The sequence below is a fragment of the Stigmatopora argus genome, chromosome 10 (genome assembly GCF_051989625.1).
Source record: "Stigmatopora argus isolate UIUO_Sarg chromosome 10, RoL_Sarg_1.0, whole genome shotgun sequence".
Taxonomy (NCBI): domain Eukaryota; kingdom Metazoa; phylum Chordata; class Actinopteri; order Syngnathiformes; family Syngnathidae; genus Stigmatopora; species Stigmatopora argus.
The window spans coordinates 14888192-14907620 of NC_135396.1; the positions used below are offsets into that span (position 1 = coordinate 14888192).

At 38.1% G+C, this 19429-nt stretch overlaps 2 protein-coding genes across 6 annotated transcripts in view; one reads left to right on the forward strand and one right to left on the reverse strand.

The window, feature by feature from the left end:
• lrrc51 (leucine rich repeat containing 51) overlaps positions 1 to 17678 on the reverse strand; it is a 28710-nt gene extending 11032 nt beyond the window's left edge. Inside the window, exons 1-5 of one of the 4 annotated variants that reach the window (XM_077612357.1) lie at positions 17552 to 17678; positions 1399 to 1467; positions 607 to 812; positions 372 to 520; positions 36 to 172 (exon numbers count right to left, since the gene is read on the reverse strand). In XM_077612357.1, the coding sequence (XP_077468483.1) occupies positions 40 to 172; positions 372 to 520; positions 607 to 812; positions 1399 to 1456 (546 nt within the window). In that variant the 5' untranslated portion in view covers positions 1457 to 1467; positions 17552 to 17678 and the 3' untranslated portion in view covers positions 36 to 39. The other 3 variants (XM_077612356.1, XM_077612354.1, XM_077612355.1) reach the window with 3 other exon arrangements.
• The window catches only part of numa1 (nuclear mitotic apparatus protein 1), a 35115-nt gene continuing 18179 nt past the window's right edge, over positions 2494 to 19429 (forward strand). For both annotated transcript variants that reach the window (XM_077612329.1, XM_077612330.1), the window contains exons 1-14: positions 2494 to 2616; positions 2797 to 2861; positions 2980 to 3065; positions 3152 to 3225; positions 5860 to 5948; positions 6150 to 6224; positions 6324 to 6417; positions 6559 to 6718; positions 8300 to 8439; positions 8988 to 9099; positions 10630 to 10747; positions 11724 to 11864; positions 15356 to 15469; positions 15598 to 16188. In XM_077612329.1, the coding sequence (XP_077468455.1) occupies positions 2820 to 2861; positions 2980 to 3065; positions 3152 to 3225; positions 5860 to 5948; positions 6150 to 6224; positions 6324 to 6417; positions 6559 to 6718; positions 8300 to 8439; positions 8988 to 9099; positions 10630 to 10747; positions 11724 to 11864; positions 15356 to 15469; positions 15598 to 16188 (1836 nt within the window). In that variant the 5' untranslated portion in view covers positions 2494 to 2616; positions 2797 to 2819. The remainder of the gene's footprint in view (positions 2617 to 2796; positions 2862 to 2979; positions 3066 to 3151; positions 3226 to 5859; positions 5949 to 6149; positions 6225 to 6323; positions 6418 to 6558; positions 6719 to 8299; positions 8440 to 8987; positions 9100 to 10629; positions 10748 to 11723; positions 11865 to 15355; positions 15470 to 15597; positions 16189 to 19429) is intronic.

Below are 19429 nucleotides of genomic sequence, written 5' to 3' on the forward strand. Positions count from 1 at the left end.
CCTTTTAATAAAAGTGTAAAAAGGCCACTACTTACACAGTCACTTAAATGTTTCTTTATTTCTTTTGTGTGGGCTGCTCTTGTGCCCGATTTGTGCCAGGTCTCGTTCCTGAGGGGTCACAACACTGAAATCCATTGTCTTTAATCGAGGGAGAACTGATATCACGTGATTCCTGCAGGCACAGGTCCACAACATAATGGAAATTTTTACAAGAAAAAAAAATCACACTGGGAAACAAAATTATGTACTGATGTTTTTTTTTTTTTTATCTCAATGTACATTGAGATGTTTCTATAGCATAAAATAAGTTAGCACTATAAATAAATGTATTGTTCTCTTGTAAAGGGATGTAAGTAAATTGTATTTATTACCTGTAGGTCTTGTTCGCCTCAATCATATTTCCATGTAGAGTGATGGTGTGCAGATGTGAAAGACTTTGGAGCTTGTCTACCTCTGACAGTGTGAAAATACGGTTACCGTGAAGATACAACACCCGTAGTTGAGGCAGCTCACACAAAACCTAAAAAAACATATATAAGCCCACACTTTGTGCATCACTTGCAAGAAGCAGCCCCAAACGTGTGTGCATTCACAAAAAGAGCTCACTTTGTCGATGTTTGTGATACGGTTGAAAGAAAGGTCCAACCAGGCCAGCTGTGATGGTTTAGCCAAGAAGTGGCTGATAGTCTTGTGAAGGTCATAGAGGTTTGTGATCTGGTTGTTATTAAGACGTAGAGAGCCACTTTGGAATTTTCCCAATGAATTTCTCTTCATAGGCCGCATACCACTGGCAGGTTCCTCTGACTGTGCATCTGAAATGTAAATAAAAATGGCATTAAGGTGGTGTTTCAGTTAGTTTTTTTTTTAAATGTAATCATTTCACCATTGCAGCCAAAGTATGTCATTCATTTTCTGAACCGCTTTATCCTCACTAGGGTTGTGAGGGGTGCTGGAGTCTATCCCAGCTGACTTCGGGTCAGAGGCGGGAGACACCCAGAATTGGTGGCCAGCCTATTGCAGGGCACAAGCAGACAGACAACCATTCGCACTCACACCCATACCCATACCTAGGGGCAAATTAGAGTGTCCAATCAGCCTACCATGCATGTCTTTGGACTGTGGGAGGAAACCTGATTACCCAGAGAAAACCCACGCAGGCCCGGGGACAACATGCAATCTCCAACCAGTTGGACCGACCTGGATTTGAACCCAGGACCCCAGAACTGTTAGGCCGACGTGCTAACCACTCAGGCCGCCATATGTGATTTGGTTAATCCCACAGTGCAATGTAAAGCTAAAAACAAAAAGGGGAATACAAAGAAGAATGGCCTGAATATGTTGAAACAAAAGAAGTCCATGTAAAACTTGAAATATAAATATAAGAATTAATTATTTTACCTGCCAAATTGATGATGCCTTTGAAAGATAAATCTACAGGGGCCTCAAACATATTCATTCTTCGCACACCTGAGATCAAAGAGACATTATGAAGTTATTTTGAGTAAGAAATGAGAAATCACAATGATCATTGTGCCCTGCTTGACATTTCCTCCATGTTAAAAAAGAAACGGAATTTACAAGCGTATTGTTAAATCACCATGCTTATTTTCCACAAATTTTTATTTCAGCTACTTATTTATTTTATTGTCATCTATATACTATCTAATCCTCACCCAATTTCACCACGCTGTGTTTAAAATTACTAGTAATGCAGGTTTGAGCCCAACACTTACCTTCACAAACAATAGACTGTTTCCATGGTAACGTGTAATTAGTCTTATGAAATGATTTTTTTTCTAAAGTACAACATTGTTTCAGTGGATAAATATAAATCAAAAGTAAACGTATGCATCTGTGGCACTCAATACAAACAGTTTATGTTTATGATAATTTCGCCACACTTTGGTTACTATAGATATCACATACGTGCTAGATGCAAAGAGCTAAATCGGTGGCGTTTGTGTTTAGCAGCCATATTAGAGCAGCAGACTTCACTAGCAATTGCTTTTAGCAGTTAACTTGAGGTGAGAGATTTTCTCGACTTCAGTTTGCTTAATAAATTGAGGACATATTGATTTATTGTCATAGTTTTGTCTTGCATTCTTTAAGCTTTGAGGCCCCCTGAGTCAGTATTAAATTGAACCGATATGCATTTTTGAAAAAAAAGTCACCATATGTATATACGTATATATATATATATATATATATATATATATATATATATATATATATATATATATATATATATATATAAATATATATATATTTGTTGTTGTTGTCTTTTTTTCAATTCACAGTTATTTCAAAGTACTACTGACAAAACGATGGATATGAGAAACTGCCGTTCCTGTTGATTGACAGCAAACGTTACACATCTAGTTCTAAATGTAGTATTTCCAGCCTTTCATCCAATCGTAGACGTTTAATTTGAGTTGCGTCCGTCGGCGAAGTCTCATTGGTTGGTTCAATCTTATTAGCCAGTTTTGAATTTTAGACGAGTTGTTTAGGGACCGCTGAACTCTCAATATTGTGATAGCTAAAGCGAGCAATCGCATGTTTTTTTTTACTGGGACCAACATTCATTTGACAAACTGGATATTTTTTTCAACTCTTGGGGTAAGTCGCCTTTTACAACAATTCGGCAATGTTGACAAGTTACCGAAATTGAGCTAGTCATACTGAACGACTACGTATAATTTTGCTAGCATGACAGAGATCACTCACGAAGCAGGGTTTTCCTGGTTATTATTTTGTCTCATTCATCTTTTAGTGTGTCTTTTTTCCCTCCCTTACAAGGTTGATAGAACGGGTCTTTCAAGATGACTCCGGTTAATCTGGGAGTTAAGGCTCTCGTTACCTGGGTACGTTTCACGTCCAACTATCGACCTAAAAGCTTCGTGCTAACCTTGGTCGTGCAAGACAATATTTAGATTTACGCAAACTCAAGGTTTTGACTCTATTTACACGTTGTGCTTCCAGGTCAATAGTATCGTATTGACCGACCGAGAAATTAACATAGAAGATTTAAAAGATGGAGATATAATTCTTCAAGTTATTTCCAGGATGTGAGTACATTTGCACTTTAAAACAATGTGTTTTTGAAAACATGGCGTCAGTTTTTCACTCTTATTTGCCTTCTGTTTAATTTCAGAAAAAATGAACCCTTCAGTTCTTCAATTAAAACAACCGAGGAACGTTTTGAACAGATTGCTGAATTTGTACAGAGTAAGTTTCTGACATATGTTTTGGTTTTATTATCTAGTAGATTTTTAATAAAATAAAAACCAAACTGTTAATAACAGTTTGGTTTTTATTTTTCTGTTATTATAATCAACTTTTTAGTTTTAGAGACTTTAACAGCTGTTTCACTGTACTTTGGTTGTTGCTCAATCCTTGATTGGCTAGTCTTTTGTGAAAGGTGTGTCGTCCTATAGTTAGACCAGGGGTGGGAACCCTATGGCTCGGGAGCTATATGTGGCTCTATTGATGGGTGCATATGGCTATCTGCTAACCTGTAAGGCAATGTTTTCCAGCCTTTTTTGAGCTGCGGGACACACCAATCTCAAGGGACACCACCATCTGAAAATCTTATAATTTCAAACTATGTCACCTATATTAACAATAGTCATTATAATCAAAATGTTATCAGCAGGAATCACATAAACCTCCAAAATAAGTTTTCACACTGATTTAGCTAATGTCACCAAAAGTTGGTGTCTGTGGACCCTCAACAACTTCCGGTTCCAGTGATGCAAAAATAATTAATGTCATCTTCTTAATCGCATAATTTTATGACTTTTCTCCAAATATTACTTAAATCTCTTAATATTACCAAAAAATGTGGTGCTCACACAGACTTTGTTGCAAAAGTTGATGCCCTACAAACCAAACAACTTCTGGTTCATGTTAGAAAGAAATAAGCAATAAAATGACTGTTTCACAATTTGAATCTTGTAATACAGTCAAATCTCATTACTATGCCACCTGTCGCGACCGAGCAAAAGTGGCATAGTACTGAGAGTGGCATAGTAACAAAGGTTTTTAAAAACAGTTTTATTGCCCCTAGGTATGAGTGTGAGCATGAATGGTTGTTTGTCTCCTTGTGCCCTGCGATTGGCTGGCCACCAATTCAGGGTGTCCTCCGCCTCTGGCCCGAAGTCAGCAACCCCCGCGACCCTAGTGAGGATAAAGCGGTTCAGAAAATGAGATGAGGGAGATGAGATATTACATTGTATGACTTCTTGCAATTTCCCACGGCACACGTGACCATTGCTCACGCACATCATTTTGCCACGCCAAACAAAACAAGTGAGAAAGGCTGTAAGGTATACAGTGGTACATTGAGCTTTATTTGTTCTGGAGCTGAGCTCGTATGTCGATTTTTCTCGTAACTCAAACTAATGTTCCCCATAGAAATGAACTAAAAACAAATTAATTCATTCCAACCCTCTGAAAAAACACCAAAAACAGGATATTGGATTGGAAAAAATGTTTTATTTGTTCTAATTCGCCATTTATTAACAAAGTAAAAAATAACTAGTGGTTTAATAGTACACTAAAATGTGTTTAATAAAACTAAAATTAGACGGATTTCGCGGAGGGTAGAGAGAGAGGGACAGAGAGAGGGGGCGGGGACTTTTTGCACGGCAACACGCTCGTAACATAACAAACAAATTTAAATGAACTTGGATTACGATGCAGACACACAAAAATAAGTTTAATATAACCTTACACTAAACTTAATTCTAATTTTGTTTTAAATTTTGATCCCCTTCATCTCCCGGGTTGGCTCTATTTGCCCCGCCACCAACCTGACTTTCAGCTGTTTGCTTTTGTATTCCCTTCAAAATATTCCGAAAATGATGCACACAAATGTCCTCACAATAGGATAACGCACGACCACTTGCCAACGAGAAGTTGTATATATAACTCTCGTATTAGCGATCGCCTCGCCATTCCCAATGACTAACGGGGGAAAAAACCACTGAAAATATGCAATGCTCCGCCCAGTGCTCACAGACACATTAGATGAGGGAGTTGCGACCAGAGAGACATTACACGAGGGAGTTGCGGGGAGAGAGCAAGAGTGCCCATGATGTTCTTATGAGCAGGCTCTCTCGTCCGCTGTCTGCTCGTATATCAAAATTTGTCTCGTATCTCAAGATAAATATTTGCCCGAAATTTTACTCGTATCTCAAATTGCTCATATGTCGGGGCACTCGTATGTCGAGGTACCACTGTAATATGGAAACTGCTTGTAAAAGAGCCAAGTCCCGAAAGGACTAATACTACAGGGGTGGGGAATTAATTCCACAGAGGAAACCTTAACACCAATGTGGTATGTTAGATATTCAATCAGTGGATTGCTGTCAGGTGCTTCTTGTTTCAGCAGAAATTTAATTGGTTAAACTGTCCGTGTTGGATTGGTTGGAACAAAGTGCCCTTTTTAATCATAATTTTTTTCATTAGACCATTCTGCATGCATACTCGGATTGAAACCCCTGGATTAGCAACAGCGTAACAATGTTGGCAAAATAATTCAGAGACTTTTTGTACTTTAAAAGTGGTGGAATGACTAAAAAGGCACACATTTTATGTATTGTTACTTTTAAAATTCTGAGTATGGCTTTCAAGGAAGAGCATTTAAAATATGAATTCCGGATCCCTCAGTTAGATAATTCATTTTGTTATTATTTGAAAGTGGGGTGCTGTAAAATAATGAGTCTTCAAATTTTCCCCGCCATTACTATAACATAATGCAATTTTCCCAATCTTGACTACGCACTGTTTTTAAAAAATAGATATATTCAATTACGAATTGCATTTCTGAAAATATTACTTAATTTGTTTGACCATCAGAGGATTGCAGATTTAGTCCAACCAATGATACATCATTATCCTGGGAGAACATAAAGAATGGAATCAACCTGAGTGTGGAAATTGCAAAGGTACATGAATTTAAAGTTTCTTTGTAACTCCTTAAGTGTAACATGATATCACTGCTTTATCTGTTGTACTTTTAAAAATGTTGGTTATTGAGGCATGTTTGTTTTAACATTCTTCTGTAACAATGCTTCTTTTGCAGAATAGTTTGTAGATTGTTTCACATATGATCATGGTAAATTCCCACCTTTTCTTTTTCTTCCCAGTTGCTTTTATTGCTAGTTTATCATGACATGATGAATGAACGGTCCACCCTTAAAACCTTGGAATGTGAAGTAGAGGTGAGCAGGCATAAAAGTTTTTGATAAAAAAATGTTTTTCCCCTCAGGCCTTCTTGGCTATTGTAGTAATTCCTGTAATAATTCATTCCTGCTTGTCAGAGGGAGATTGCAAATCTGACCGGCTCTTTTATAATGGAGAGTTTTGGCTGTGTCTACCTGAAAAGTGGTCTTGACACCTACTTGGCTAAGCGACGTGAGTCTCAGATCATCTTCCCCTCGATTGGTGTTTCATTGACACAAAATATACTCACATTTTTTATGTGCATTTAAGAACATGTACCCTTTTTTGGGTTGCATTTTTTTCTGGCATAAATGTTTATCTTCATATTTTAAGATTTATCTGTGCATCATGAAACATTGGACCGGACAACAAGCACCTCTCTCTCCAATACGTCAACTGTCTCTTCACTCTCTGATGAAGACTCCCCAGTGTTCCATCTCACACCGAAAGTCCCATTTCTCGATATCCATACTGTTGCGTCGTCTTCTGTCAGGTATTATTGACCATTATTACTTTAGATAGGTTTTTATCGATTATTGTCTGTGCACTCCACTACTATCCACCAAGTGAATGTGCAATTACTACACTTATTTCTAGTCCGGCAAAAAGTGTTTCTTCAGTCTCAAGCTCCCTGGCATCGCTCTGTGCCTTCCGAGGGTTGCCCGCCCCACTATTTGAGAAGTGCTTCTTTAGTTCTATTTATTTTATGATAATGTGTAAATTTAAAATATAACCTAATTAAGGAAATGATAATTAGTTGTGATTGTTAGAGTGGCCCAACCCCCTACATCCGGGTGGTACGGACCAAGTTTGACACCGAATGCAGTGTTTCCTTCCTTTTTGAATTTTTTGGGGGGAGGGAAATAAATGTAAATGCACTTGAATGTTTTATAAATATTATAATAAATATGAAGTTAGTATCTAATAGTAGTCTATATTTTAATTATAAAAAGCGAGCATCTTAAGATGGTGTCTTTCTCTCAGAAAAATAACTTTATAAGATCTGTAAAATTGCCTCAGCGGTACTTATTTCATTAATTGGGATTAAACACCAAAAGAAATCCAATATAAACGGATCGAGTGTAACACTGGGCAATATAACGAAAAAAAAATTAATGATCGAAAAAAAATTAGCGAGTCTATCGATATATATATCACATCTTTTCTATTTCATATTTGAAGCCTCAAACTTCTCATTATTCAATTATGAAAGTAACTACATTACCTTCCTTTATACGAAGAGAGAATATAAAATATGATGATTTTTAAAAAGTATTTTTGTTGTTCTGTTGTGCACTAAAGATAAGAAAACTCCCTCCTTACAGTATGAAAAGAAATGAATAATAAAACCTGGAAAAATTTGCCTTCAAACCAAAAATGCTTTTCAATCCAAAATAAAATAATCAAATGAAGATATCACCAGTGGCAAGTAGTGTAAATGTAAATATAGCTCACGTTGCCATTTATTTATTTATTGTTAAGTTGGATGAATTTAACCCAGGTTATCAAATTTTAGATTTTTGAAACGTTTTCATAACATTTGCATAAAATGGGGAAACTTATTGATATCAAGTGTAAGAAATACAGACTGGCCTCAAATAAGGAGAGTAAAATGAGTTAAGGAAATTTTCAATAAGGCTGGTGTTTGTGCCGGGGTATTTTATGCGGATTGCATCTTTTTGGTGGGTTGGCTTGGTGTTGTCCTGCATCTCAAAATTGCTCATTTTTTCTGTGTTATAGTCCTTTTTACTTTCATATTCTGTGATCGCTGCTCTATAGCCAACCATGCTAAAAACAGCTTTTCCTTACCATCCTCTTCTTCTACTGAACGTTGGTCGGAAACTAGCGTTCAGGTTGCATCAGCACCCCTGTTCTTTGTGGTGTTCGGGTGGTGTAATTGCAGTTTAAATTTATTGAATTTTATCAAAAGTAGTTTTTATTATTGTTGCCAATTTTTTTTAGAATTATCGTTATCATTTTATGAGCCGAGGTCTACTTAAAATATAAAATGCTTGAATCTCTGCTTACTGATGTTTTAACTATTCATTTTGCTTTTATTTTTTTATTACCACAGCAAATCCCCTCTTCAGGATATAATGAACACCCCGAAATTCCAGTTACGGAAGCTTCAGCGGCAGATCATCCAAGAAAGAGAATATAGGGATGGCCTTGAGAGGGAACTCACCACCAAGATTAGCCTCATTACATCAAAAGGTGTTTAATTTTACAACACTAATGAGTGATCAATTTAGTGGCCAATTGTTGATTTTTTTTTTTGACTTTCGATTAGATTTTTTTCAAGATAAAATCTGATGAACTGCTACCCACCTTTTTAGATCAGTAAAACTGTAAATGACAAATCACATTTTTTTGTATTGAAGTGACCTCTGCCCCTCAAGAAAAAGCAGTTTACAACTTTTTCACAATGCTTTATTACGATCTTCAGTTTCTAAACATTAGTAGTCCGAATCAGGTTTAGTAGTAGTGGTTTAATTTAAAGCAGCCAACAAGCATGACGCTACTAAAAACACATGCGACTACTCGATCGCATCCGATATTGGACGCCGAAAAAGATACCAACTATTGGATTGGGACTTCACTACTAATTGCATCTTGGATAATTTGTCATTCTCAAACTAACATATGCTCCACTCTATACAAGGTTGGCAAGGGCGAGTGAAAGAAAGTGGATAAATGAGTACACTTTTATAATCTTAAATTTATTTCGCATTTATGTTTTGTTCTTTTTACACTTTTCCCAGAATCTCATATTAACCGGTTGGAGTACAATCTGGGAAAGATGAAAGTGGAGCAGAACAATGAAGAGCAGAACACCAAGGCAAAAATCGATGAACTCGAGAGCCAGATTGACTCGTAAGAGCTGTCCTCTTAAAATATCGTTATAAATGCAGTACAAAAATCTACATGAATGAGATTATGAGTATGTGTATACGTGTGTGTGTATATATGCATACGTGTGTGTATATATACACATAATTCAGTTCTGGGCAACTATGGCATACATATTGAAATGGCACTTTTTTTTAACCATTTTAACAGATTTGCATGACAAGTTCAGTCATCAGATATCATTTTTCAAGCAACTTTATTTGGTCTTTCCATTCTGCTCATCTGCAGACATGCATTTTGTCATTCACATCCAGTCTACCGTATTTACTCGCATATAAGCAGCACCGTTAAAACTGCCTTAAAATTGTTGCATTTTTTCAATTTCTTGCATATATGCCCCCCTATTCACAATTTTCACCTCCATATTCATGGTTTTAATTGGGAGTACAAATGTGTTATTTTGAAGGGAAAAATCTTAAGAAAAATCATCGCACGTTGTATTTCTGAGATGCAGTATGAATCAAAAGCACATTATTAGGGGCAATATCATAAGGATAATATGCCTGTCTTTGTAAATGCAAAATATCAAATTATTCAATTTGTAAAAAGAAAGAAATCTAATGCTTTCCAATGACAGGAATTACTTTTCTTACCAGATGTTTAAGATGTTTTGGCGGCCAAATTGCTTCTAATGTCAAATTTAGATATTTTTTCCTCGATGGTTCATATTACTGCAATAGTTGTCGCTTTCGAACATGAAATAAAAACAAAACAAAATCAAAGCAGAATTGGGTTTTTCATAATCACAAATGTACAATCATATCCTTTCAAAAAGGAAGTCACATGAGCAGTACAACCAGGAAGTGTGTCCGTAGCTTTATGGTGTTCACCAAGTCAATGGGTTCAATAATAGCATGAGATACACATTATAAAGATATTAAGGCTGATATTTTAACGGCCGACCTTCGATCAGCCTTAACTATTGGGATGTGCTGACATGTAAACGGTACAAACACATTTACCAATGCTACTCGCGTCTGGCCAGTCAGAGTACGTTTAACTAGGTAAGATGGTGACGCCCTGTGCGAGCATTGACAGGCACAAGTAAGTGAGTTTTTCACGTTTTATGCAAGATACGATTTATTTTTTTCTTGAACTTCATTCATAGACATCAAAATCAATTTTCTTTAGCGTTTTATCTTTTCTCTATTTTGAAATAAATGACCCTATTGGCTGCACTGTCTTGCGTTATGGCGTTTCATCTTTTTCACCTTGCAGTTTTGTGCATGTCGTCTTTTTATGCGCATATAAGCCATACCCTCAATTCAGTCTTTTTTTTTTGGTCTGACAAATGTCGCTTATATGCGAGTAAATACGGTCTATCTAATCTGAATGACCTCTTCGATGATGCGACTTTGAAACAACGCAAATCTACAGTTTTCAGTTTAATGCCCTCAAATATAGGCTCAATGTTGTAAACATTTACAATTTTCACCATTTCCAGTACTTCATTTGTTTTCCACTCAGTTGTCATCTTTTGTTGCTTTCTTTTAGTTTGCAACTACGTCTCAGCGAGATCCTTAAAGAATATAAAGATTTCAAAAGCAATTCTTTATTGGCGGAGCGAAAAGTGGATGAGCTTGAAGAGGAGAAGGGTATCCTCTCTTCACAGGTATTATTCTACTTTAGAATGAAACATTCTGAAATTATATGATTCCTCGTGTTTTTTCCCTATTGACGAAGGTTTTTGCCATTTTATTTTTATTTTATTTTTAATTTTTATACATATTATATAGCGAGGGATTCATATGAAGAACTGTTCTTAAAAATGCACTGCCATGGTTAAACAAGCAGGACACAAATAATACTAAAGATGCAGAAGTATCCTATGAAATATAGAAAAATACACTCGCATGTTATAAGAATAAGAGAATATTCTTCTACCATGAACATAATAGCAATTATACACAAAAACATGTAGAATATGAAACTACATTAAAAAAATGATTAAAAAAATGTAGTCACAATATAAAAAAATAACTTCCATTGTGAATGGATTCAATGAATCCTTTTCTTTTATTATGAGTAGTAAATGAGCAAATTAAATTCCTGAACCAATGAATAAATAGGAAATAAAGGTATTTTAAAAATCATTGATCTTGCGTGGAATTATAGGAAAAAATCAATGAAGTCCACTGACTGTTTCAACATCACTGGAATTAAACCATGGTTATGTAAAAACATAATAGCACACACTTTCACTTATATTTGTAACTATCCATCAAAACTGGTAATTTACCATCCAAAATGAAAATGGCCAAAGTCCCGATTTTAGATGTGGTGAAAAACAAATAATTACAGAAGAAAATAATTACACCGACAGTAATTTTATAAAAACTATTTTTACACACTTGACAATCTTCAATGATAAACATCATTTTCAGCAAAAAACAATACGGTTTCAGAAGAAAAATTTGCATCTTTGCCAGTAATAGATCTTGTGGAAGAAATAGGTAGTAGTATAGATAATAAACAATCTACTTTTAGGATTTCCATTTAAAAAATGTTTTTGCTATCCTTTTTAATTTCATTATTTTATCATTTGTTTAGTCATTTCTATTAAGTCACCATGTGATGTATTTTCTCAGATGCGTGCAGCTTATGCTCAGCTGTCCACGTCTCAAACTGAGGTTAGCGGGCTGAAAGAAACCTTAGCCTCCTGTCAAGAAGAGTGGCGAACCAAGATCGACTACTGGAACTCTGAACTCAATCAAGCCACATCGCAAAAGGTATGGGTCCCCAACAAAATGTAATTATTGGCTCCAAAGGTTTATGCATTTGCACAGTCTACAGCAGGGGTCTCGAACTCAATTTACCTGGGGGCCGCTAGAGGCCGAGTCTGGGTGAGACTGGGCCGCATCAGGATTTCCACAAGAAAAGCACTGATAAAACATTCCAACGTTATCAAATATCTTTATTTTTTAACAAAAAATAATGAATTAAATAAATTAACTTAAAGATGAATAAAAAATAAATCAATCAGTAATACAAAACCAAATAATACTAATGAGCATACAGTAGATATACACTGGCTGGCTAAGTAGAGAAAATGAATTATTTTTATTCCGTTTCAAATGTCTGTATTAACAGCTCTTTAACCTTTAACTTTCTGAACTTGAATGGAACATTGAACATGAAATATTCTGAACACGGCTTCTCTTGCCTACTCCTTGCTGCTAGAGACCTGGCAGCGCTTCTTCTCACATAGTCACATTTGGCTTGAGGGAGGAAGCAGTGGAGACCCTCAGTAGAGCTTGAAGATGCTCATCAGTAAGTCTGGACCTGTACTTGGACTTATTGAAGTTCAAGGTGGAGAAGAGCTTCTCACACAAGTATGTGCTCCCAAAAAGGCACATGGTCCGCTTGAACCTTCGGGAAAGTTCAGGGAAGCTGGGGGTCAACTCTCTCAAAAATTGCCCAAGCTTGTCTGCTTCTCCACTCACCTCCCTGAACTTGGCTTTGAGTGCAGAGTTGCACTGCAGGTCAATGAGCTCCATTTGAAGCTCAGGAGGGGCATCTTGCACATCAAAGGAGAAGGGGTCTGCAAAAATTTGAAATGTGGCTTTGTGTGTCTTGAAGTCTGCAAATCTGTGATCAAATTCCTCCTGTAGCTTCGAAATGGCCTCAACATACTTCTCACCACTGAATGGTGTGCCTGCATCCACGAGAGCCTTGCATGCTGGGAAATGGCAAAGGTTTGTCTGAGAGAGCTGGGCTTTCCATAACACAAGTTTAGTGCAGAATGCTCTCACGTTGTCATAGGCAGCACTGACAAGTTGCCCCTGGCCTTGTAGCTTCTTGTTCAGTACATTAAGCTCATGTGTGATATCAACAAGAAAAGCCAAGTCCATGAGCCATTTGGGATCACTTAGCACAGGATCAATCAACTCACAAACGGCGTAGCTAGCTTTGACTGCTGCATTACTGTCTTTGGTAGCCTTCTTGAAGAGATCCTGTTGCCTCAGAAGACGTGTTTTAAGACTGGCAACCTGGTTGGCTCTCTCATCCCCCTGGTATTTTTCGTACTCCTCAGCATATCTCGTAGTACAATTACGTTTCAAATTGTATTCCTTGTGCACCGCAACTTTTTCAGTGTAAATGAGACACGTCGGGGTGCCCCTGTGTTCAACAAAGAAATATTGCACTCCCCACTTTTCTTGAAACTGTCTGTGCTCATCACCGACCTTTCTCTTCACGGTAGGCTTTGAAAGAGACATCTCTGGGGCTCTGTAATATGTTTTTCCACTTGGAATGAGTCTCGGGTTGATCTTTCACATTCAGTCGCGCGGGTTTGTGGCGCATGTGCACTTTCGCTCTCCGTTTCAATCGCGGAGATGGCTACAGACACTGACACAGGCTGGATCACGGATCATAGCGCCTCATTCAGTTCTATGCTGAGAGCAGCGGAGGAGTGTGCGCGCCGAGCGGAGTGATCGGCCTCACGGCTTCTCCTCCGCCCAGCTGATTGGAGGAATGAATGAGTGAGTGAGCGAGGCACTGGACAGCCCGGCCGATGTCCCGCCCTCCAGAGCCGTATACCTCACCGTGATTGGTTCATTCAGCTCCGAACCAAAGTTCCCTCTAATTTTTTGTTGGTCTGAGCAGAAAGACAACCTTCCTGAGCGCACTGAGTACCAGTGTGAGCGACATCATCGGTATTCGGATGATTCGCCTAAAGACGTTTCGCCGACGGACGTTTGACAGACGGGCAGGTCGCCGAATGGACGTTCCACCGAACGTTCATTCGGCCGAACGGAGGTTTCGCCGAAACGGGATTCGAACGCTCGCCCCGCCGGATCGTGTGTGTACAAGTTTTTCAACCTCGGCCCGCGGGCCATATACGGCCCGTTAGGATTTTTAATCCGGCCCGCCGCCGGTGTTGTCCAAATTATAGTAAAAATCAATGTTCGTCTACCATCAATGGCAGTCCGGGAATAAGCACTCTTGGGCAGGCAGATGTAGCAGAACCGAGCCGTAAAATGACAGCAATCGGGTCAAATCCATCCTAAAACAGCATTTAATGATTAAATACAAATACTGGATGATATCGCGATGGAGGCAAAAAAACGTCTATAGACGTCCATTCGCCAAACGGCTCAAAATGCTCTCAAATTCGGTCAAATCCAGCTGAAAACAGCGTTTAATGATTAAATACAAATACCAGTATTTGTATTTAATCATTAAACTAACAAATACTAGTACGACCTGTCCGTCTGTCAAACGTCCGTCGGCGAAACGTCTTTAGGCGAATCATCCGGTCACGACATCATCATTGCTCGCTATCGGCACACCAGTATCACACCTGCCACAAGCAGGTGCATGTCAATGTTCCCTCTAATTTTTCATGTAAAACATGCTGTAAAACAAGAAAAACATGAGTGGACAGAGCTACTGCCACTGGCTGCCACTTAAACGGCGCCATCATGGGGAAAGGGGTAAAAAAACAAACAAAAAAAAAAAAAACAAAAAAACAAAAAAAAAAAAAAAAAAAAAAAAAAAAAAAAAAAAAAAAAAAAAAAAAAACGATCTTTCATATTAAGACGGGGGCCGCAAATTATCGTCCCGAGGGCCGCAGTTGGCCCGCGGGCCGCAAGTTTGAGACCCCTGGTCTACAGGGAATCTTCGGGATACAATGTCCACAATCTACGACGACTGTCCCTCATTTGCCATTAAATCATCTAAACCATAGTTCCTGCTTAGTGCTTGTCTGTGCGCCAGGAGTATCTTTTCATTTTTCGGTCTCCTTTTTCCACATTATAGCGCCAAAAAAGAAAGCTGAGTTTTGAAGGGGCACCCAAATAGAATCGCATTACCATGGAACTGTAGCTTAACATAAAAAGTACTCGATTCGTTGATCTTTTTTTTTTGCTAGAAATATGGCGTAGTGGAAATTTGCGTTAAAAATGTAATGTGGGTACTCCCTATAACGCTCAGATTGCATCCTGGTAATAAAAATATAATATATAAATATATTCAATGGATAAAGTCGAATGTTCAATTGAGCTGCTGCCTTCCTGTGTTTGAAACTCCAAACATCGCATGAACAGATTTGCACCCATTGTGTGATTTAAAAACCTCTGAAATTACTGACTGAATAGTGTAGCAATACTGTAATTTTCTTTTTATACAGGCGACACGCATTTAGGTCCTGGCCAACAATTGAAATTCACTCTATGAATAGAAATTTGAGTGTAGTATTTTTTCCCCCACACAAAAACAGGATGTTCTGACCGAACAAGTTCAGATCCTACAGGGGAAAATTTCATGTTTAGAAGATGACCTCAAAGCAGCCAGAAAAGAAGATGTAGGAGAAAACATGGGACCAGTAATTGAGGTAAAGTATTGTATCATGATATTAATCATATTCACGATAATACGTATGTTATGTAATTTATAAAATACTTTTGTGATAAAATTTTATGCCTGTTTGATATGATTCATTGTGTGTTTTCATATTGTCAGAGAGACGAGCTGGAATGTGAAATTGTTCACTTGAAGAGTGAACTTGAAAACACTGTGTGCTGCTTGAAGAAGGCTGAGGCCAATGAGGAGGCAAAAACAAGGGAGCTTTCAGCCTACGCGCAAGAAATTACTCAACATAATCAACTTCTGGAGCAACAAAACTTGCACATTGAAACCCTTGTTCAATCGAAGGCTGACATAATGAAAGAGCTGCAAAAGGAAATATCTGAGCAGCGAGAAGCCCTTCAGAAAAAGATTGATCATCTTCAACTTCAACTTGACCAGGCAGAGCAGCAGAAGGCTGACCAAATTCAAGAACTAATGGAAAGGCAGAAGGCGCTGGAGAAACAAGTTGACCTGCTAGTTCTGGAGAAGGAGAGACTTGTACAGACCAACCAGGCCACAGAAAGAGAGAACTTGGCCACACTTGACCGGGAAGAAGTGCTCAAGAAAGAGCTAGAATTATTAACGCGAGAAAAAGCTAAACTTTTGAAAGAAATGGAAAAAATTGAGGAAAATGAGAGGTTAAAGAAACAGCTACAGGAGCAACTCTCAGTTAAAACTGAAGCTTTGGAAGACTACAAAGCTAAGGTAGGTGCAATTTCGTGTTAATTTGTGATTTTCTATTTCAATGTACAATTATTTACTTCCAGCCCTCCTAATTCAGATTGAATGGACAATTGCCTGTGACCCTGGCAGAAAACAAGTTCATATATTTTTAATCCTTTGTTTAGTAGTAAAAAAAATACTGTGGTGCTGTGTGTAGCAGTGGCCAATGGTAGATGTGTTACAGTTGGATAGAATGCTGCCACAGCCCTCGAGCATTAGATCTGCAGGAATTTCTTCCAATATCCCATCATCAAACACATACTTGTTGCCTCGGGTGTCTGGATATGTAATACAGTGGTACCTCGACATACGAGTGCCCCGACATACGAGCAATTTGAGATACGAGTAAAATTTTGAGTAGATATTTATCTTGAGAAAAGAGACAAATTTTGATATACGAGCATCTATTAAACACATTTTAGTATACTATTAAACCACTAGTTATTTGATACTTTGTTAATAGACGGTGAATTAGAACAAACAAAACACTTTTTCAATCCAATATTCGGTTTTTGGTGTTTTTTCAGAGGGTTGGAACGAATTAATTTGTTTTTAGTTCATTTCAATGGGAAACGTTCGTTTGAGTTAGGAGAAAATCGACATACGAGCTCAGTCCCGGAATGAATTAAGCTCGTATCTCCAGGTACCACTGTATAAGCTTTGCGTAAAAGGTCTGTCGAAGTATTTTGTTTTTATTTTTCCCATCCAATCTATCTTAATCTAATGTAATTTTTTGAACAATTTAATCAATTTTTTGAATTGATGATTATTAAATCACAAAAACATTTCTGAATAGAAATTCTTAATTAAAGTTAAAACAAAGTTTGAAATTGAATGAACGGCATTCACCATAAGTGTGCTTCATAACTGAGCTTCGTAAGCGTGTCTATTTGTACAGTGGTACCTCGAGATACGAGCTTAATCCGTTCCGGAACTGAGCTCGTATGACGAGATTCTCGTAACTCGAGCGGACGTTTTCCATTGAAATGAATGGAAAAAGAATTAATTCGTTCCAGCCCTCTGAAAAAACACCAAAAACAGGATATTGGATTGGAAAAAATGTTTTATTTCTTCTAATTCACCATCTATTAACAAAGTAACACATAACTAGTGGTTTAATAGTAATAAAATGTGTTTAATCTAACTAAAATTGGGCAGATTTCGCCGACAGGAGACAGAGCCGTTTGGGGGCGTTGGGTTCGTTTTTTTTTCCACGACAACGCACTCGTAAATGGAACAAACAAATTTAAATGAACTTGGATTAATATATACCGACACTCAAACATACGTTTAATGTAACTTTACACAAAACTGAATTCTAATTTTGTTTTCCTTTTTTTTTTACCTTCGTTCTGGCCGGGTTAGCTGTTTACCAGGCCTCTGCCCTCACGTTCGCTATCGATGGACTGTTTGCTGTTGTATTGCCTTCAAAATATTCCCAAAATGATGCACACAAATGTCCTCACAATAGGATAAAGCACGACCACTTGCCAACGAGAAATAGTCTTTAAGGAACGAACACGGTATCTTTCCTAAGAAAGAATAACAGGAAATGACATAGCTGAGCTTCCCACGTATTGATTGTGGGTAATGAAGTTTTATTCTGAGAAAGGTATGGGTGTTGTTTGCAGGAGTATACTTCATTACCCAGAAAGCCTTCTTTTTGCATGCGCGTTGTGCGTTTCCTGGTCCGAGGAGGAACTCGTTTGAATTATTCGTTCCGTGCTCGTAAATATTGTTATACACGAAAGATATGCAAAAAAGACCTGGCTTGGTCGCATCACGAAATTTTGACCGCATAACGGGCGAATTATTCGATCGAAATTTCCCCCGTAAGACGAGCATTTTGTATGACGAGGTACCACTGTATTATTCATTTTCGGGGGGGGCCTTATAAACCAAACCAAAATTGTTTTGCAATAATGCACATGCCCACACTATATACGGGTACCTGGTAGGGGCGTGCCTTTAGCGCAGTGGTTCCCAAACTGGGGGGCGCGCCCCCCTAGGGAGGCGTAAAGAGAATTCAAGGGGGGGCGTGAAGTCATCTGCTAAAAAAATGTTTAAATAGATTATAAGAATAATAAAATCAAAGAACAAATATCTGCCATTAAATACATGCAAAATATGATTATAGCAGTCACTCCAACAGTCCAACCCGTTTTCTATTAACAGAGATCTGTTTTCCTGAACAATGCCAAGAAATAAATGCAATAAAATAAAATAAGTTCACATGAGCAAAAGAGGAAGTGGGAGGGGGGGGCGTGCGGGTCTACTGGAAGCAAGAAGGGGGGCGTCAGGTAAGATAGTTTGGGAACCACTGCTTTAGCGTCTTCTTACACACACACCCTCCGCATGCCTGACCCCACCCACGTCCGCCTTCTCTCTATATAAGAAGTGTGTCGGCCAGAAGTGCCCTCAGTCAGAACTTGGAACTCGGGGCATACATACGGCGCTCCGCATTATAAGGTGCCCTATCTATTTTGGTGAAAATTTAAGACTTTTTAGTGCGCCTTATAGTCGTGAAAATACGGTACATAATTGAACCCAGAGTTCTGGAGCTTTTTTTAAAATTAATTTTTATTTGGTCTCTTTGTTCCATGCAAACATGTTTAACATACCGTGGTTATCTTGATATGTTTCTCTCACACACAATCTCATCTCTATGTGCCTGGTGCACACACTGAGTGAGTGACGACGCGCCACAGCAAATGTGCTGTTGTGATACGTACGCCAAGTCGGATTAACAAAGAGGGCCGATGACACTTTTCCCCCCTTTTAAAATCCTGCCATAATTTAGAATTTTTTTGTCTGCTTTTTGGTTGTTTCTGCTGAAACCATAATATCAAAGCCACTACCATTTCAGCGCCGCACAAGTGTTTTCAACTGACTACATGCAGGTGTCGATTTATTTAGGTCGTCAACATTTGACAGGATGTTGTGCTAGTTGACACATTTATGTCACTGCTGACGCCAACGAGTGAGGATGGTGCTACTGTGAACACAGTCAGCACTCACACACACTTGGTGTCTCAGACTTAACAGGACAGCATACCGTATTTACTCGCATATAAGCCGCGTTTGTCGGACAAAAAAATGACTATCGAGTGTACGGCTTTCACTTATATTTGTAACTTTCCGTCAAAAGTGGTAATTTACCGTCCAAAATGAAAATGACCAAAGTTCCGATTTTAGATGTGGTGAAAAACAAATAATTCCAGAA